This window comes from Bicyclus anynana, chromosome 17 (assembly GCF_947172395.1).
Source record: "Bicyclus anynana chromosome 17, ilBicAnyn1.1, whole genome shotgun sequence".
Taxonomy (NCBI): domain Eukaryota; kingdom Metazoa; phylum Arthropoda; class Insecta; order Lepidoptera; family Nymphalidae; genus Bicyclus; species Bicyclus anynana.
The window spans coordinates 15,866,539-15,888,198 of NC_069099.1; the positions used below are offsets into that span (position 1 = coordinate 15,866,539).

General features: G+C 38.6%; 2 protein-coding genes across 4 annotated transcripts; one reads left to right on the forward strand and one right to left on the reverse strand.

The window, feature by feature from the left end:
* The first annotated feature begins 224 nt into the window (after window positions 1-224).
* LOC112050155 (lon protease homolog, mitochondrial) lies at window positions 225-17,470 on the forward strand. Of its 3 annotated transcripts, none has more exons than XM_052886450.1 (16): window positions 225-586; window positions 1,348-1,548; window positions 2,943-3,204; window positions 3,589-3,877; window positions 4,068-4,197; window positions 5,436-5,576; window positions 6,112-6,275; window positions 7,026-7,255; window positions 7,882-8,074; window positions 8,907-9,094; window positions 9,606-9,781; window positions 10,340-10,505; window positions 11,125-11,311; window positions 13,192-13,381; window positions 13,996-14,145; window positions 17,316-17,470. In XM_052886450.1, the coding sequence occupies exons 1-16, from the start codon at window positions 377-379 to the stop codon at window positions 17,337-17,339; spliced, it is 2,901 nt and encodes a 966-aa protein (XP_052742410.1). In that variant the 5' UTR covers window positions 225-376; the 3' UTR covers window positions 17,340-17,470. The 3 variants fall into 3 exon arrangements, with proteins under 3 accessions (XP_052742410.1, XP_023944106.2, XP_023944107.2); XM_024088338.2 differs by having other exon boundaries at window positions 17,360-17,470; XM_024088339.2 differs by having other exon boundaries at window positions 3,643-3,877; window positions 17,360-17,470.
* LOC112050156 (conserved oligomeric Golgi complex subunit 5) lies at window positions 17,423-20,675 on the reverse strand. Its single transcript, XM_024088340.2, has 2 exons — window positions 18,471-20,675; window positions 17,423-18,094 (listed from the first exon to the last, which is right to left on the reverse strand). The coding sequence occupies exons 1-2, from the start codon at window positions 20,518-20,520 to the stop codon at window positions 17,904-17,906; spliced, it is 2,241 nt and encodes a 746-aa protein (XP_023944108.2). The 5' UTR covers window positions 20,521-20,675; the 3' UTR covers window positions 17,423-17,903.
* Window positions 20,676-21,660: the final 985 nt, after the last annotated feature.

Here is a 21,660-nt window from a genome sequence, read left to right on the forward strand (position 1 = left end):
TTTTTAATTATTACTATAATTTTATGGAGGTATTTAATTTTAAACTTTAAACTCTATTTTAAATAAAAATCATGTATAAATTCAAATTGATTGTTGTCTACCTTAAACTAAGCAAAGAAGTTATTAGTTAATAGAAATAGTACAACTAAATAATAATTGTACTCTTTGTTTAAAAACGGAAGACTAAAATGTCAGTTACTATAAATGACACTTGACAGTGACAGTGACAGTGACAGAACTGCTAAGAGAAGAGATGTGTGCCGAATAAAAACTTTGAAAAATCTGGAAAAATAACCTTATAATCTTAGAATCGAGATTAAATAATAATTTCTTAATGAAATTCCCGTTTTCTCCATAACTTCACAGAAAAGGAAAGATGCACGCAGCGAATGCGTTAGTAAGGAATACTGTATTGTTCAATCCGAGTTTGAGGTCTTCTACGCGAATTGCTAGAAATGTATCACAAATTGCATCACATCTCTCCAAAAAGTCAGCGGGAAACCGCTTATTGAAATGCTATAATAGATACAGTGCGCACAATTGCCGAGTTGCTGCCTATGATGGAAATTTGCCTATAATTAATCAGGTATTTACAAAGATTATATTTAATTTTTAAGCTCCTAAGTTTCTCTGCATTTAAACTATGTTTACCTTTGTTAGACATCTCCGGTCTACTCAGCAGAGCTATGCATTCAATACAAGTTAGGCTAATGATGTCTGGCTTCTAAAATTATACACATGTGTATTTCCTATGATTTAATCTATCAATAAGCTCATCAATCTACACAGGTGAAGCGAGGTGGGTTTAAACTCCATATCTCCTATAGGGAGAGAGGCGTTATAAGTAGGGTGATGAATGATGTGATACATCTATACTAATATTATAAAGGTGAAGAGTTTGTTTGTTTGATTGAACGCTCTAATCTCAGAAACAACTGGTCCGAATTGAAAAATTCTTTCTGTGTTAGATAGCCCATTTATCTAGGAAGGCTATAGGCTATGTATTATCCTCGTATTCCTACAGGAACTGGAACCACGCAGCGTCAGCTAGTATAATATAATATTTTAAAATGAAAGACAGGCAAATGTGGGAATTCTGCCTGTGTGATGGGCACCCTGCCAAGGGTTGCATATTTTTAAACTTAAGTTGTAGTTTAATATTTTAATTTTATAGAATTAGTTAATTTATTCTGATGCATGCCTATTTTGATGTATTGAAAATTGCAGTAATATGTGAGAAATGTACCTATAAATATAATAGACTTGGAATATAAAATACCTCAGAGGGATATGCTGTTCTTTATTGTAATACAATTTTGTTATAGAGACATTACACTTTTGTTCTAGATTTATTCCAGTAGACTTTTCTCAACTGGCAATAAAAATGACCCAGAAGAAGAAGATCCCCCAGTGGATGTAAAGGATGAGACTCCTTTATTTTCGAGCCAGCTGCCAGCCACAGTAGCGGTGCCGGAGGTGTGGCCACAGGTGCCTGTAATAGCTATCAACAGGAATCCAGTGTTCCCAAGATTTATCAAACTTATAGAGGTGAGAAATAGTTGTACTGTTTTTTTTTTTATTCTTTACAAGTTAGCCCTTGATTACAATCTCACCTGATGGTAAGTGATGACGCAATCTAAGATGGAAGAGAACTTGTTTAGAGGAGGATGAAAATCCACACTTTCACAATCTTTTGGTTTCTACATGATATTGTACTGGAATGCTAAATCGCGGTATGTCTTTGTCTTTAGGATGGTAACTAGCCATGGCCGAAGTCAAAATATTTCTTGTGTGGATAACCAAACTTTTAGAAAACTACTGTTCTTTCAGTATGCTAAGTTTACTAGTTTTGGTTATTTGGTTACAGTCAGATATGTGTTGAAGTTTGGAGTACATGTTTAAAGAAGTATGATTTTTCAATTTATTTTAAAAGAGTCATGCTATTTACCTTGAGAAACTAACAATTTAAATAACAATCCTTGGGAGTATCAACTTCTACAATGTTCAATAGGGATGATGACAGTGTTTTTTTATTTGTATACTAGGAGTATACTAATAGTAAAGCAATTTTGTAAAAGTAACAGGATATCTGCAATCATTATTTTCAGAGTTATAGGGATTTAAAGGGTCAGATTTGTAGTACTGCCATGGAGCCCTGAAAATCGGCTCGTACAAAATGGCACGAATTAATGATGTTGTTGATTCGCTGATCGTAAGATTTGTATTGGCGTTCAAACAAAATTACAAATATCTTTGTTATTTGCGTGCTTATGTTTATAGTTCAAGTATTGAAAAATATCATGTTTAATGTAAGGAAGCTAAAAATGTATGAATTTTCATTCATAAATTTTTAGTTTCCTAGGTTTTAGTAGTTTTTAAAATTTAAGAATCTTATTTATTTTGAATCTAGTTGATCTTTATGTTTTACATATTAATTAGTTAACATTGACCTTATTTACCCAAATGTCTCAAAAAAAACCAATATATTCAAACCTAGTCATCATCTCCATTGTTTGTATAATAGTTATAAAAACTTAACTTATCTTAAAAGTAACAATTATTGTTACCTATAATAAGTCTATGGCATTTAAAGTAGGTAACTTCTCAATGATTGATTTTTGTATTTGTACTTCTGAACTTCATTTGCATTTGTAATATTTTATACAGGCGTGGTGTTTTAAATATACCAGTTTTTATAAACAACTCCAAAAAAGAGTAGGTTCTCATTTTGATCTGTATGTTAACATTTTAATTTTTTTTATATTTGTTACCTCATAACTTTGAAATTTGTAACCAAGTTTCATAATTATTTTTTTGTTTGACAAACCTGATGGAAACTTAAGTCTATTACAAATAAATTAATTTTGAATTTGATTCTTGTCAGATTTGTACGGAATTCACAGTGTGCAAGTGTGTCTCATACTTGTCTGGTTTCTTTCCAGATATCAAACCCAGCATTAATAGACCTAATAAGACGGAAAGTCAAACTAAACCAGCCCTACGTCGGAATCTTTCTCCGTAAGAAGGAAGACGAGAAGTCTGACGTAGTTTCCACTTTAGACGACTTGCACGACGTTGGCGTGTTTGCACAGATACACGAAATGCAAGACATGGATTACAAACTGAGACTTGTTGTGATGGCGCATCGGAGAATCAAGATAACTGGCCAGTTTGTCGAAGACGAAATTGAGACTGGACCTGCAGGTAAATGTTATTTGTTTCTTTTTTAGCAGCTGTGCCTTGTTTCACTTGCGTAGATCTTATTTCTGTAGGAATATCGGAATAAAAAGTAGTACAGTTACTCCTGATAAAATCGGCTATATACAAATAAATGGCCCCGTAAAAGTTGAGCTATTTCAAAGATTAGCCAGAACACAAAACCTTATCAGACAAAATGTCAATAATGTGATAAATAACATTGCTCTCTCTTTCGTCCCATCGCAACGAAAGAGAGAACAATATTTCTGATTCTCTGATACTGTCTACAATTAGTAGGCCTAGGTTTTTTGTACATGGATATTGTATCAAAATCTTGTAGCTTCAATTCTGAAATGATTGTATCATTCTAAAATGAATGTATCATTCCAGAAATGAAGCTCAAGTTTCCCGTGTTTAACGTGGAATTTAACGTTACCCGCGAAGAAACAGACGCCGAGCGCCGTCGGAGAAAGTACCGCAACACGAGACGGAAGACCAGCGATACGGAGGAGCCCGCGGGAGAGAAGGAGACGAAGAAAGTGTTACCCGACCAAGTTATGATGGTCAAAGTGGAGAATATGCAACACGAAAAGTTCCAGCAAAATGAGGAGGTGAAAGCGCTGACTCAAGAAGTTATAAAGACTATACGGGATATCATTAACATGAATCCCTTGTACAGGTAAATTTTGCTTTTATTTTTTTAAACTAGCGGTCGCCCGAGACTTCATCCGGTTGAAATTCCGTTCACACGTTCGAGAAACATCAAATTTCTGGGATAATAAGTAGCGTAACATGCTCAACAATAATACATACTAAAAATTATTGTTGATTTATTACATAACTTTAAATTTTATTAAATTCTTTGTCAGGGAATCTCTTCACCACATGTTAGCGCAAGGTCAAAGGGTGGTCGACAATCCAGTTTACCTGAGTGACTTGGGCGCGGCGCTGACGGGGGCTGAGCCTGCCGACCTGCAAGCTGTGTTGGAGGAGATGGACGTGAGTTCATAACATCATCATCATCATCAATCTATTCACCACATGTTAGCGCAATGTCAAAGGGTGGTCGACAATGAAGTTTACCTGAGTGACTTGGGCACGGCGCTGACGGGGGCTGAGCCTGCCGACTTGCAAGCTGTGTTGGAGGAGATGGACGTGAGTTCATAACATCATCATCATCATCAATCTATTCACCACATGTTAGCGCAATGTCAAAGGGTGGTCGACAATGAAGTTTACCTGAGTGACTTGGGCACGGCGCTGACGGGGGCTGAGCCTGCCGACTTGCAAGCTGTGTTGGAGGAGATGGACGTGAGTTCATAACATCATCATCATCATCAATCTATTCACCACATGCTAGCGCAATGTCAAAGGGTGGTCGACAATCCAGTTTACCTGAGTGACTTGGGCACGGCGCTGACGGGGGCTGAGCCTGCCGACTTGCAAGCTGTGTTGGAGGAGATGGACGTGAGTTCATAACATCATCATCATCATCAATCTATTCACCACATGCTAGCGCAATGTCAAAGGGTGGTCGACAATCCAGTTTACCTGAGTGACTTGGGCACGGCGCTGACGGGGGCTGAGCCTGCCGACTTGCAAGCTGTGTTGGAGGAGATGGACGTGAGTTCATAACATCATCATCATCATCAATCTATTCACCACATGCTAGCGCAATGTCAAAGGGTGGTCGACAATCCAGTTTACCTGAGTGACTTGGGCACGGCGCTGACGGGGGCTGAGCCTGCCGACTTGCAAGCTGTGTTGGAGGAGATGGACGTGAGTTCATAACATCATCATCATCATCAATCTATTCACCACATGCTAGCGCAATGTCAAAGGGTGGTCGACAATCCAGTTTACCTGAGTGACTTGGGCACGGCGCTGACGGGGGCTGAGCCTGCCGACTTGCAAGCTGTGTTGGAGGAGATAGACGTGAGTTCATTTACATCATCATCATCATCAATCTCTTCACCACATGGTACAATATGGTTTGCCTCCTAAGCTACCGTAGGCGTGGCTTGCTCCAGACATAGCCCCAAAAAAATATAACTAATGCAGAAAATTTCCCGTAAATAATATTGAAACGCCTACACTGTTCCTTCAGATTCTGACAGAGCTGTTATTACATAATTATAATCTAGTTACTACATCGTCACCGAATAGTCCTGCTATTGTTATAAATTGTGCCATTTATAATTCCTCACAAATATCCTTATCAACCAAATACACCACAGATACCGAAGCGGTTGATGATGTCGCTGTCGCTGCTGAAGAAGGAGTACGAGTTATCCAAGCTGCAGCAGAAGATTGGCAAGGAGGTGGAAGAGAAAGTGAAGCAGCAGCACAGGAAGTACATCCTTCATGAACAGCTAAAGGTAAAATACCTTATGCTGATATTGTTTATAAATTAATATTAACACAATTGAACGCGGTGGTCGGGTTTACGTCATCGACCTCCTTAATCCGGCCTTAGCCTTATCAAAATCTGTTCTTAACGGATACCTACTAACAACAGACTACTGACTAATCCCTGCCAAATTTCATTTTTGTACGTCACCATTTCTTCTCATCAGAGGAGACTTCTCTCATACTAAGCTTAAAGTGTGACATCAGACATAGTCCAACAAGCAAGGCTTGAACTCTTACATTTGAGTTTGTCCTATAACCATAAGAGACAATATATCAATGTATTCACCGGACATGTCCATCATGTGGCAGAGAAAAAATCTCCGAGCAGACCCCAGACTTATGACTAATGGGCTTAGAGCTAAGAACGTCCATGATAGTTAACTAATGTGAGTTAGGGGTAATCATAAATATGTTTCCCCTCTATAAGGAGAGAAGCTTCGCCCTTTAGTAGTAAAATAAGCTGATAATGTTCTGTCAGATCTTCTTTCTCCTTCTTTTTAGGTGATAAAGAAAGAGCTAGGGCTGGAAAAAGACGATAAAGACGCGATAGGCGACAAGTTCCGCGAGCGCCTGGCCGACAAGCAGGTGCCGGCCGCCGTGCAGACCGTCATCGACGAGGAGCTCAACAAGCTCAACTTCCTGGAGAGCCACAGCTCAGAGTTCAAGTGAGTCTTTATTGTTTAGGTTTCCGTGAAAAAAGGGTACAATGGAAACTTATTTCTAAGACTCCGCTATCCATCTGTCCTTGTCCATTCGTTTGTACTAGACTATCTCATGAACCGTGATTATAAATATTTACGGAGGCTCTGGGGCGATTCGAAGAGCCAATAGAGGGTCTAAGGCTAGAATGGCATTTCCACACCTGAAAACGTAGTGTTAGTCAACCCCCCATTAGGTGAACCGAAAATATTAAGCCGGTTGCAGGTGCAGGCGCCTCTAAACTGTGTTTTTTAGAAGTCTTTAGGAGAGGTCTATGTTTCACAGTGTACATTCATTGGCTGATGATGATGAGACGAAATATCTTAGCATTCCATGGATTTACCGTGCGGGTACCGGGCCCATCGCATGGAGGAGAGAATAACTCCGACCAGACGCCTTGGACTTGTGACCAAAGGCCTTTTGCCGATAGTTTATGTACCAATTTACATAAAGACTGAAGCTAAGTTGAACAGTTCCCGTTTCCGTTAGAATATGGAGCTAAAATATATATATCCCATGACACTCACAAATATCGTGGCTTTCTAGTGGTAAAACCATTTTAAAAAACAATTCAGTAGATCCAGAAATTGCCCCTACAATACCTCTTTACTCTTTTCAAACTTTACCTCTTTATAATATTAGTATAGATATACAAGTAGATAACTTGAAAATTGACAAATCTACTCTAACATATCTCTGTTACTGTCTTTGCTCAGTGTCACTCGGTGTTACCTCGACTGGCTGACATCATTGCCGTGGGGGGTCACATCTGAAGAGAACCTGAAACTTGAGGACGCGCAAGTCATCCTAGACGAGGACCACTATGGAATGGAAGACATCAAAAAGCGAATTCTGGAATTCATAGCTGTGTCTCAACTTAAGGGCAGCACCCAAGGCAAGATACTGTGCTTCCATGGACCTCCAGGAGTTGGTAAAACTAGTATTGGTGAGTTGCAACAAAAGATGTATAACTAATCATGGCTCATCATCTCACCCGCCTTGATTCTGTTTCGTGAATAAATAATACCCCATGAGTACAGTACAGTTGCACTAATTTAATGCAGATCTTTTTTAAATCACTTCCAAAAAAGGAGGATATTCTTAATTCATTGAAATCTTTTTTTCTTAATGTTCACTGATCACTTAAAGAAGCCTGAACTTATTTGGAAAATTCTTTTTTTGTTTGAGAGTGTATACTGTCCAGGTGGTCCCATAGTAATCAATAATCATGTTAAGATCTGATGATGGAATCCTGTATAAATTGATGGAACTTTCGAAAATCGTAGTGTGTTTGTTATAGTGTTTGAGATCTGGAGTCGATCTGATGATGGAACTGAAACACACATGTTTCACGCTTCAACGATTTACAGCTTATCTTATTATTTTACTCTTAATGCTTTATATGTGTAAAGTCTGCCAAACTGCATTAGGCCTCATGGAGAATATCCTCTCATTCTGAGAGGACATTCGTGCTCAACAGTGTGCCGAATATGGGATGATAATGATGACGATATCATAAAATCAGTATATTCAAAGACACAAATACCCAATGCAGTGTTTCGTATATTCCAGCCCGTTCAATAGCCCGCGCGCTCAACCGCCAGTACTTCCGCTTCTCCGTGGGCGGTATGACGGACGTGGCGGAGATCAAGGGTCACCGGCGCACGTACGTGGGCGCCATGCCCGGCAAGCTGGTGCAGTGCCTCAAGAAGACCGCCACAGAGAACCCGCTCGTGCTCATCGACGAGGTCGACAAGATCGGCAAGTGAGTGGAAGCCTTTACATGTATAGTTCTACAGCTGCAGATTGCTCTACTTGTTGCATCAAATTGATCTAAACATATTGCTAGGCAATAACTGTTCCATAAAGGACACAATCCTCAGACCAATTATAGAAGGACCTGTATCGCACTCATAGTCACGAGCAAAACAAAACGAGCTTAGATTTTGTATATATCTTATACTAAACTAGAAGTTTTTGCCCGTTTTTTACACAATTCAATTACACAGAAAGATATTTTTACGGAGCTCTTTAACCGAACCGAACACGATTACAACTATTTAACATCGATTCTATAGAGACAGTTTTTATAATCGCATTAGATCGTTGATCATATACTTTGACAGAAAAGTAACGTCTAGCGAGGCAGGTCCTATACAATAATTGGTTTGAGGCACAATCTGACCCAATTTGTGATTTGTTTCTGTGGGACTAAAAAGTTAGAAGGCTTTAAAAAGCAGATGCAACAACAGCTATTATTTGATGCCTAAGTTGCGCAGTTTTATCTGTTCCACTCCATTTCATATCTGTAGGGCCTGGATATAGTTTTTATACTTTGTTGATATTTTCGTGTTTTTGTTACAGATTATGTGTAATTTATTGCCAAAATAAATGAAATTAAAGAATTAATAGTTTATTTTTTTATATTTTATCTCCCAAAGTTAATTTTTTTCATAAACTGTTGACCACTTTTCTGACATAAAAACTCTTTACTAAGAGTATTTATATACCAAAAAGAGTATCTTGATAATCCGTGCGTTTTGCGACTTGCGACGGCGACCAGTAGAGTATAATAGAACCAACAATTTACATTTCAGAGGTGTCCACGGAGATCCATCATCAGCGCTGCTAGAACTGCTGGACCCGGAGCAGAACGCCAACTTCCTGGACCACTACCTGGACGTGGCAGTGGATCTGTCCCGGGTGCTCTTCATATGTACCGCCAACGTTGTGGACCTTATACCAGAGCCTTTGCGGGATAGGATGGAACTCATTGATATGTCTGGTGAGTTAGAATATCTGAACTGGATATTTGACTCATATCAAATTTAATATAAACAATATAATTTTTGGTATAGTACATGGAATAAATAGCCGAAATATATCGATATAAGCTAAAGATTTCTTGTAAAACTTAGTTTGAAAATAGTTTATCTATTTTTAAAATTTTTCCTAACGTCAAAAACGCTGTCGTCCATTTTGTGACGTCACGATGTTACTTGATGTCACTAGAGGAATAAACGTGAAACGAAGGCATGTCCAATTTTTTGCTTCTGATTTTCTTGTTATTACATGGTTTAATGTTGATGGGTTTATGTGATGTCATGACACAAATAAAACAACCATCATGGCTGATAGAGTTTTAGCTCGTATTGTCGAAGTTAGAAAAGTATTTGAAAATTTCTAAGTATTCATGTCTCAAAAAATATAGCAACTTTTTTCAATCTAGCAGAAAGATAATGAATAATATAAGACCCTTTGAAACAAAGAGCCAACTAACCTATTTGCTCATTCAGGTTACGTAGCAGAAGAGAAGTTGGCGATAGCGCAGCAGTACCTGGTGCCGACCGCCCAGAAGAACTGCGGCCTCTCGCAGGAGCAGATGGAGCTGACTCCGGAGAGCCTGCACACGCTCATCAAGTCCTACTGCAGGGAGAGCGGCGTCAGGAACTTGCAGAAGCACATCGAGAAGGTAGGTAGAAGCTTTACAAATATTGCCACTTCTGTCTTAATTCTTCTTTGCTTTGAGCCTTAATAAGCCCTTATTAAGGCAAATCTAAGAAGAACCAACCAAGGAAAGGGAGGGATAAGCCCTTATTAAGGCTCAAATCAAAAAGAGAACCAGGGAAAATAGAGTCAGGTACTTGCAAAACCTCATCAAGAAGGTAGATAAAACTTTCTATAAATATCGCCAGTTTTTCACTACTTGTTCTTTGTTTGGGCCCATATCAGTACTTTGATAACACTACAGGTAGACTACTACGAAAGGTAGATAAGCTAACTTTCCGCAAATTTTTCTCTTTTGCCATTTCTCTTTGCTTCAAGTCTTGTGCACTCTACTGGTATAATATGTCTTGTTTTATTTACTCCAAATATCAATTCTTCACTAAACCCTTTTACACAAACCCTTCTTTCACACACGCCAATCACTTATTTGGCCTCCCTCTCCTCTTGTGACCTTCTACTCTTAGTTTCAACATTCTTCTTGGTTTGTCGAGTAAAAAGGATTAATACATCCCATTGTTAACAGATAGCACGGAAGGTGGCATTCAAAATCGTGAAGAAAGAAGCCGACAAGATGGTCATAGACGAAAGCAATTTGTCGGATTTGGTGGGCAAGCCGACGTTCAAACACGACCGCATGTATGACGTCACGCCCCCGGGAGTGGTCATGGGGTTAGCCTGGACTGCGATGGGTGAGTAGAAGAAAATGCTCAGGCCAATTAAAAATGTATACCACCCAAATTTACCAGCAAAATTGTCTGACATTTTTTGAGGGGGACAAAATAAACTCGCACATCGAAAATATATTATCCTTATTCTTTACACTACACATAACTATAAATTTGATTAGCAATACACACACATTTATAAACACATTGCTTTAACATTACATAGAATATCAATTACTTGACCAATGTTTTGCTGTTTTGGCTGAAGAATCGATACTTTTTAGTATTGTTTTTATTACAAATTTGATATTTAATATAATTAACTTAGAAATACTTACAAATTAAATGTAATTTTAGTAAACTATAAGTTGTTGACCGTTTTTGTGCCATTTAACTCCACAAACCAGATTTTTTTAAGGAGCTCTTTACACAATGAAAACGATTACATCAATAAACGCGTTAGATCGTTGATACTTGATGTTTGACATAGGGGTAACGTCTAGCGAGTCAGGTCCTTTAGTAATTGGTCTGCATTAATATGAGTTACACTTTGCCTTTGGAATATGAAGTCCAGGTCCTGTAGCCATGTGCCACGTCGATTCTGTTTCTACAAACGCTTCGAAAACCAACAAAATCTTTTAAGGTGGCAGCACACTGTACATCGAGACGGCTCTCCGCAACACGTTCAAGGACGACAAGCTCACAGCCGGCTCCATGGAGCTGACGGGGCATCTCGGCGACGTCATGAAGGAGTCCGCGCGCATCGCCCTCACCGTCGCTAGGAACTTCCTCGCCGAGCTCAGACCTGACAACAACTTCCTAAATACTAGGTGAGTTCATGACTTATACACCTTCGGCGGCGACGAGCTTCCCGACATCTGTTGTCACCCAGACGTAAGTTTTTAAGTTATTGCATAGCTTTGATCGAATCAAGAAATTCTGTAACGAAAATAAACCTAACACCCAAGCCGTGCATCAATGTAACACAGTTCGACGTTGTCATATCGACTCAAGGGGCAAATTCATTAAACGAGAGTAAGATTCCAGCTCAATGTTAAGATGTTTTTTATTATTTATTCTTTTCTAAAGTAAAATACTGCATTTGTAAAAAATATGCTACGCTATTAGCGTTACCGTGACAGTCCCCGAATGCCACACGTATTTTTTTTGATTCACGGTCTCGGGGACGCCCGGACTACACTCAGGCCAAAACCGGAAAGGACCGAGTCTTTTCTAAGCCGAGGACTGAGTCTTTTCTAAGCCGAGAAGACATCGTTCCGTCAATCTACTCTGCTTCTGCCTGCAAGCCCCATCAGGCGATGCTTCTGCGTTCGCCCAAACTCACTGGTGACGCCGCTGAGGTCCTACGGCACTTACACAATCAGAAAAAAACTTCGACGATAAAAGAATATTAAACGAGCTCGAAAACTATGCTACAAGTTTTATTTCATACGTACCACGCCAAATTCACTGTTGATTTTAGTAACATACATACATACATGCATTTTATATGGACTCGCCGCACACGGTTGACGCCGGTGGTCGCCACACGCTACAATCGTCGCTGCTCGCTTCTTGTGGCCCGCACCGGCCACTAAACGCCGCCACACGCCACTCGCGCGATTATGATACTGCATGTATGGGTTAGAAAACTAGCAGCCACCGACCACAAGTGTCGAGCACCGGCCACAATAGGGATGATGACAGTTTTTTAAATTGTATATAAATTAAGAGTATACTAATAGTAAAGCAATTTTGTAAAAGGAACAGGGTATCTGCGATCATTACTTTCGTAGCTACAGGGATTTAAAGGGTCAGATTTGCGGCGCTGCCGCGGATCCCTGAATAACGCCCCATACAAAATGGCACGAACTGATGACGTCGTAGGTAATGTAATGATCGTTAGATTTGTATGTGCGTTCAAACAAAATTACTAATATCTTTGTTATTTGTTTATGTTTATAGTTCATATATTAAAAAATGTCACATTTAATGTAAGGAAGCTAAAACTGTATGAATTTTCATCTAATTACGATAAAATATTTTAAATAGATTTTGAAATTTTATAATCTGATTTATTTTGCAAATATTCAGACAATCTTTGCTTTTTATGTATAAACTAGTTAACATTGACCCTATTTACCCGAATGTATCATAAAAATCAATATATTCAAACCTAGTCGTCATCCCCATTGGCTGTCGCGCGCTTCAGATACTTTTCAAAATTCAAAAATTCAAAATTCATTTATTTCAAGTAGGCTCAGTTTACAAGCACTTTTGACACGTCAGTTGACTATTTGTAACCACCTTCCACCGGTGGTTCTACCACCGGTTCGGAAGGCAGGTTCTGCTGAGAAGATACCGGCAAGAAACTCAACAGTTGCTCTTTTGAAAAAGTCATACAGTATTATAATTTACATTTGATAACAATTAAATTACAATTTCTTATAGTTTTATTTCCTGTGTGAAGGTGGAAGCTGATCCAATGGCCTCCAAGCACCTTTGTCGTTAAGGAACTCATCAATAGTGTAGTAACCTCGACTAAGTAAATGTTTTTTAACACATTGCTTAAAGTTGTGCATTGGCAAGTCCATCACAGTCTTGGGGATCTTGTGGCCCCTTCTTGCTTCTTGTAGCGGCGTTTGTGGCTGTCGCGTGGCCCGTGGGCGCGACACTTGAGATTGTCAGTCATCCAGTTGTCCTGTCCCAGCCACATCCACCTGCACGTGCCGGAGGGCGCCACGCCCAAGGACGGCCCGTCGGCCGGCGTGACCATCACCAGCGCGCTGCTGTCGCTGGCGCTGCGTCGGCCGGTGCGCGCGCAGCTGGCCATGACGGGCGAGGTGTCGCTCACGGGTCGCGTGCTGCCCGTCGGCGGCATCAAGGAGAAGATCATTGCGGTAATGCTTTTTATTACCTTACCCCTACCTTATCAGCCGATAGACGTCTACCTCCAAGCACAACGATCTCGAGCCGCCAACATCCAGCGGTTCTCTGTAACCCGCTTGATATCCTCGGTCCAGCTAGTGGGGGGTCGCCATTCCAGCACCTTGGGACCCCAACGTCCATCTCGAATGTCTCTTCGAACTATGTGGCCTGCCTGCCCTGTCTGTTGGTAGAGGTATAAAGAAAAAAAATTTAGGTAATAAAATGGCCCATAGTCAGGGTGCCTCATTAGAAGGCTCAAAGTCACTCATATGCTTGGAATTTCTTTGCGTGATCGAATCAGAAATGAGGAGATCCGCAGACGAACCAAAGTCACTGACATAGCTCAGCGAGTCGCGAAGCTGAAGTGGCATGGGCGGGGCACATAGTTCGAAGAGCCGATGGACGTGCCCAAGGTGCTGCAATGGCAACCCCGCACCATAAAGTTGGTCAATCCCCCGTTAGATGGACCAGACAGCTTCACTTCATTGCACAAAAATCACTAGTGCTACAACGACCTTCATTCCATAACAGTGACATAAAGAACTATGGATACTCGACTAATGATTTTGAATTTCTGTATTTGTAGGCGAAACGCGTGGGAGTGACCTGCGTGATCCTTCCAGAAGAGAACAGAAGAGACTTCGACGACCTGCCGTCCTTCATCCGCGAGGGCATCGATGTGCACTTCGTCGGCGAGTACGAGGATGTGTTCAAGATCGCCTTCGAGCAGGACCAGGTCTAGCTATACTCACTTGTTGTAGTCTTGAACCACAGCCTGTAGTCATCATCATCATCAGCATGTTTTATTGCACCATTACAATGCCAGTAGACATAATAGGTCTAACATGCGACCAAACGACTTAACCCGTGACGAGAAATAGACAAATTTCAGTTAATCTCGGCGCAACCGGAAGTACCGGTATCAGACTGGGATGAATACGTTACTATTTTGACGGCCTCCGTGTCGCAGTGGTATGCGCGGTGGATTTACAAGATGGAGGTCCTGGGTTCGATCCCCGGCTGGGCCGATTGAGGTTTCTTAATTGGTCCCGGTCTGGTTGGTGGGAGGCTTCGGCCGTGGCTAGTTACCACCTTACCGACAAACGCTTTAGCGTTCCGGTTCGATGTCGTGTAGAAACTGAAAGGGGTGTGGATTTTCATCCTCCTAACAAGTTAGCCCGCTTCCATCTTAGACTGCATCATCACTTACCATCAGGTGAGATTGATGTCAAGGGCTAACTTGTAAAGAATTTAAAAAAAGTTGTATTGGACGACATTTTGTCTATTCCAATTAGTTGCAAGCTAGAGGTGCTAACATGCGACTAGTGAAGGGAAATATATACAAAATTTCGTCCAATGCCATTGGGGCCGTCCGAATCCCATCTCTTTTGTACCAATGCAATCAAAAGAGATAGCGGTGTTTCCAGTTGCACTGCCATTAGTTGAATTTTGTCTATTTCTCTGCACACGATAATCTCCTTGGTCACCTGTTACCGCAACTGGAGTCTTTATAGGATTTGGAGCGTAAATCCACCATGCTGCTCTAATGAGGTTTTGCGAGCTTAGAGTCATAATGTAAAAGGTTTATCTAAGATATTAATGACTGTGATCGGGACGGTCGACTTAATGTGCTCTCTGCAGCACGAGGGTGTAAAACCACCTTTCTAACTCCTGGTCGTTACTGAGAAATTAAAGGAAAAATTCCAATTATTTCATACTATGATGCAAACTATTGTCGGGGCAGTATTTGTGTATGAATTAAAAAGTAGCTAACAAAGAGTTCCTAAAATCTTTGTTATTCGAATATAGATTTAAAGGATTGTTCACATAACATACTCAGAGGCACAATTATCCGCCCACTTCAATGTGACGCGAGTATATTAAAGCGGGCGGATAATTGTGCCTCTGAGTATAGTTGGTCTATGAAATTAAGTTATAAAACATTGAATAATTTATCAATGGGCGTCATGAGATACGAAATAATTTTGCCTATATTCTCCTTTTTGACGATATTATCCCTTTTATTAACAAATACATATATCCCTTTATAGTAGAAAATCCGTATTAGAAACGACCTTCACCAATCTGTTTAATGGATGAAAAGTGTTTTATATAAAACTAGCGGACGCCCGCTACTTTGTCTGCGTGAAACTCCACCCCTACCCCTTACCTTAAGTATCCTATGTCCGTCTTCTGGTTCTAAGCTATCTCTCCACCAATTTTCATCCAAATCTGTCCAGCCGTTCTTAAGTTATAAATAGTGTAACTAACACGACTTTCTTTAATATATTTATAAATTAACCAGGGCCTAATATATTAATAGTCAAGAGATAATAGTCTAGGTATGTTGAAAAATATATTGCAAGTAGGTTGCCTTAAGATTTCCTGGCCAAACTATTTTTAACCATTATTAACTATCATTAATGATAGTTTGGCCAGCAGTTTTGAGGCTTCCTAGTCAGTACTGACTATATATTTTTAATGTACTAGATTTGGTAACACTTTTCCTCCATTAAACAGATGGGTGAAGGTCGTTTTTTACTTAGACTGTTTGACTCCTCTTGACGCGTATACATATGGAAGAACAAATTAAAGTAGCTTAAACTTTAGTATACAGAGTACAGAAATATCTATAAGAAAATCTAGTAATAATGGAAATAAAAGTTGAGAAAACAAATGTATCTTGTTTCCTAGGCCAATTTGAGCAATATCCTTTAAATTTGACGTCTTGTAATATATTTGTATGTTGCATTTTGTAGAATATACTTTGTTGTTATTATTTTTATTTGTGGTTATGAAATAAAAATTATAGACTGTATAGAATTTAAGTATTCAATAAGTATTGAATATGTATGTAGATTGTAGATAAATCTAATCAATATTAATTAACAAAATTGAATTTTCTCAATTTATATTTATGTGTAAGTTTTGTTAATTTTGTATCTGACTATAGTTGAATATAAACAATATTAAATTCGTCTAGTACACGGAATAAATATTGATATCAATTAATAACAGTTAAAGATTTCTTATAAAACTTAATTTAAATAAATATCACGTATTTTTCAAAAAATCCACACATCAAAACCGGTGTCGTCCCTTTTGTGACGTCACTAAAACACTTGTACTAAACGTACTACAAAAGCGAAAATTACACATAAATTGGTGTAATTTTAATAATTTTATTTAGTGTAAATTTTGTTGCACAATTTAGTTCAAGTACTTAGGTGTTATGGTTTTGTCATAAGCTTTATTTTTTAGCCTTAGTTTTTCTTTTCGTTGTGGTTGTTGTTTATGAATGGTATGGTTATTTGGTTACATTATTAAATTTTTATTTCATTATTTTAGTTTTTTTATTTCATTCTTGTACTAGCCCATATAGTACTAGATCCACCATAAGAAATATACTGTTTGGCAGCAATTTAACTAGACAACCTATTGCAATGTGTCACTGTGAACATTATCTTTCATTTATTTCATAGCACTAATGAATGACAGACACGTAAGAGACGTAATAGCCCAGTGGATATGACCTCTGCCTTCGATTCCGGAGGACGTAGGTTCGAATCCGGTCCAAGGCATGTACCTCCAATTTTTTAGTTGTGTGCATTTAAAGAAATTAAATATCACGTGTCCCAAACTTTAAAGAAAAATCATTGTGAGCAAATCTGCATACCAGGCCAGCGTGGTGGACTATTGGCCTAACCCCTCTCATTCTGAGAGGAGACTCGAGCTTAGCAGTGAGCCGAATATGGTTTGTTAATGATGGTAATGATGATAGTGATCCCTATTATCACCCCTTAAAGGGATCACCATGTTTCCAGTGACCCTGTATGTAGTTTGTTGACCAAGATAAAATTTGGAAAACCTGTACCTACCTAATTTGAGTGTTATTGCACCCTATAGATAAAAATCAATGAAGTGCACTAAAATCTAAGTTTGGTGCACAGATGGTCGCTGCCGGCATCAAGAGGGCCTTCAACTAGGATTAAGGACTAGAAGAAATACACAGATTTATGTTCAACAAACTTTATTTTAATAAATATGTTATATAGTACAAATTCACGTATTTTATTATATTTACAAACTATATCTAAGTTGTTTGATATTAGTACATAATCAACATCAATAGCTTATCTATTAAGGGACTCTAATTACAGAAGTTTACAGTTTGATACCCAACCTATGTTTCCCACCCATTGGACTCAGTGGCGTGCTTAAGGTTTTTAACTAGTGTAAAAACGCCGGTTTTCTCAGTGTGGAACCCTTCTGAATCCATTAGTGAAACTGATTATTTTTTACAAGTTATCCCTTTACTACAATCTCACCTGATGGTAAGTGATGATGCAAGATAGGCATCCCTCCTCTGGTCAGTAGTTTAGAATTTAACACAAACAGAAAGACAAGTGACATAGGACTTTGTTTTGTAATATGCACAAAATTTCTTAGTGTTCTAGTAGAAAAGATTTCCTATAGTTACTTTTTTAGATTTGGTTATTTTTTCAATGTCTTCCTGGCGTCTTCCAGTAACTGCAACAGTATGGGGTAAACCTCATCGTAACATGTTATTTGGTTCTGTCTCACATGGTTCTGGTACCTCTGCAGCGCCCCGGCCACAAACTCCAAACGGTCTCGCTCGTTCTTGTGACTCTCGAGCCACTGTATCAGCTTGTGGGTGTTCCAACCTAAAAGATTCATTTATTTGTATATCTATTTATCTCTATAGCCAATTTCATCTCGGTTTCAGTGGTTTAGCCAAGGAAAGGTGAAAGAATTTCACATTTATAATATTAATAGCATACAGCAATAGGATAGAAGCAATTAATAGTATTAACGTAATAAAGATGTATTGTTAACAAATGTGAGGAATGGAATATTAGTAAAGTTTTGAATAATTAGCTACTATACAATGAGCAAAACGTTAAGTAAACCTAGAGCCAAGTTTAGTAAAAATATGTATTGCTTGGTAAACTAAATCTAAAATTAAATTTTCTTAACTTTATAGTATAAATAATTAAAGCTTGAACTTGAAAATAGAAAATAAAAAATAATCGCACATACCTGCGCATGCATGTGGTGCCAATAATTGCTGTCCTCCATATGAAAAGAGGTACATCATAACCAAAGAGTAAGGTAATAACGCCCCTTCGTGTTGGCTCTTAGCTATATCTTGCGGCTTCTTCTCTAAAAGCAGAGTCAAAGCCTTCAGCTGACGATAATGGTCTCCCAACTCTGTTATATCATTTACTAAAGGCGATAAAGATGTTTCCAAGTGTTTGCAATCAGCCTGTAGTTTTGCCCTTCCATACGTACTGATAGGGCGTACATTACATACATGCTGCATAAACCTTTCTATACAACATTTTGATATGTTGATACAGCATTCATTCAATGCCTGTTTGTCATGAAACAACGACAGATATATGTCTTTGCAACGTGAAACAAACTGTTGTAACTCTTTCATGTACGGAGAACAAGATAGTGTTTTGTTAGTTGGGTCCTCTGCTCTGATTAAATCTGGCTCGTCATGCATGGTCATTAATATAAGGTATAGAGAATTTTTTATTGATTCAGCAAACATATTGAGAATCGGGAGACTGGAGATGTCTTTTAAACTGTTCTGGACTATTTGAATGCTTTCTTGGGGTAGCATGGAGTTCATGTTAGCAAGGACTCTTTTTATTTGTGATGTAAAGTAGTGCAAGACATTGCACAAGTCAGCGTTCTTTTGTTGGGAGCTTGTCGGTGCTTCTATGATCTGTGCAACGTCACTGTCCATTGACAAACGTTGTTCAGCTTCTACATTCATTTGTTTTATGCTCTTTGCCACACTATTCGCCAAGCTGATACTCAAATTCTTATCAGCCAAGGAAATACTTAGAGCTTCAGCTATCACTCTTATGGCGTTGTCAACTTGATCCATCGTTGGCACTTGGTTCAAATGCCACATGCTTCTCACAGGCTCCAGAAGTTTGGCCAAGGACTTGGATAAAAACGAATTCTCCCATTTGGTCAAACATGAACGGTTCATTTCTAAGTTCTTACATTTCAATCTTGACAGCAAATCGTTAAAACATTTCAGTAGCTTTGGGAAATCAATCTCAACAGATTGACTGACTGTAGATGGACTTTTCTCCAGTTCATTGCTGAAGATTATGGACAGTTCATCCCAAAACTTTTTTGCTATATTCCTGAAATTTCCAATAGCGTGTAATTCGTTCACAACATTTTGCAGCATCACTACTTTAATGCAACTGTTGTACATTTCATTTTTAAACAGCTTATCAATGTTGTCCCAGAGTTTAATCTTAAAATCCTGAGCGTTCATTATGTTGGCTTTACCAGGAGCAATCCTGCCTGAACTAGATTTTTTAACTTCAATGGACACCATTTGTACATTTAGTGCAGTGTTAATTTCCTTCCTCAAATCCTTTAAAATGCTGTCCACTGTACATTTGATTTGTTCCTCCGTACACTGGAGATTGTGAAACACTTTGAAACACTGAAGAAGTTTCACCTTATCTCCGTTCAACAGGCTAGTTTGTAACAAGTCGGTGGAGCTTTGCAACAACTTCTTCTGTTGTTGTTCAACTTGTATTAAAACATCATCAAGTAAAGTTATACCTTTGAAATCATAATCGCTAATTAGTTCGTTTAACTCAAAAAGAATCATGGCTTCTTTTGTAGGGTTATCTTTGACTGCAATGAGTTTATTCCACAACATTAATATTTTAGATGTATGTCTGAGGAGGTTGCATGTTGTTTGGACTCTTTCGAGCATAATAGTTTGTGTTTCTAGCTCGTGATAGGGTGTGTGCACTCGATCTTTGAGTTTGTCAGCGCCTCGGAGCAATACTTGCACTTGAGATCGTACGGTCTCCAACATCGCCTCCAAATCGGAAATGTTACTTGCCTGTGTAAGTAAGTCATTGTGTTTGGCTAAAACTTGCGATTCCAGACTCTTTGTGAGCTTCTCGATCCCTTGGGTCAGCTTGTTGACCTGTTCTGTCACGGATATGTTTTCGCCGACCAGCGGCTTCACCGATTCCACAAGAAACTTGCTGTAAAACTCATCGTTCTCGATTTCTATGCAAATGTCTTTTGAATCCATATTTGAAGCGTTTAGTTAAGTTATGTATTTACGTTACATTTAGTTATACTTATTTCAAACTTAAAAGTTGATTCTTAATTTATTTTTATATTTGAAATTAAAATATGAAAATCCTAAAACATTGATCGTCATCAATTTGGATATTTTTATTTTGTTGATGACTTTGATTGGTTGACACTTGACACACTTGATTGACGTTGACAGTCATAGAGTACAGTAGGGGATGTAGGGAAGGTCCATGGATGTGTCTGGCTGGATGTAATGAAAGTAAAGTAGACTGAAATCTTCCGCCAAATTTAAAAAATCATATAAACAAATTAAAAAAACCTGCGTTTTCAAATATTGTTTTAATTATTTTTTTGATTGTGAATACATGTAAATAAGTATTAAACTCAATTATTCCAACATTTGCATTATAATTTTCAGAATTTACCCTGATTTTTTTTTGTATTTTAGCAGGCGATTTCAGTCTACTTTCATTAGCCAAACTCTGTTATAGGTATATGTGTAACCGGTTCATCAGTAAGGAGCGGCTGATATTTAAATTAATTTTAGTATTAATGTTAGTATTTTCTTCTCAGACTAACATAGATATTAAGCTAATAATTATTAACACTTTATGGGTCACTTTATGGCCTGGAATAAACAGATTTTATTATTGTTTTTTTATAACGCACAAGTTACGGACGTCCGCTGTTTAAGTGTTTACCAAGCGATTAACAATAGCATTGAGTTGTATAAAATTGTACAATATTGTGCGCCTCAGTTTAGCGCTATTAACGTATCTATTAACAGTAATAACATCATTGATGACGGCTGTCTTTCATACAATATCAAGAACTTCCTAATTTCCTAGGCAGTCGATAGATGGCGCTATATCAAATAACCTCGCGCTGACATTTTGCGTTTCGCAAATCATCTAAGCAATACACACTTGAACACAATTTGTATTCCTTCGAGGACGAACGATTACTATACGGGTTATATCCCACTTCTGAAATGTAACAAATTTTTGATTTTCGAATCATTTGATTCGAAACAGAAACAGTCTTCAGTCTTGTGAAAATTCCGAATTCCAGTCAAGTTTTATGTATAGGTAGGTCTAGGTGTAGGTACGTACTAGTGGACGCCCGCGACTTC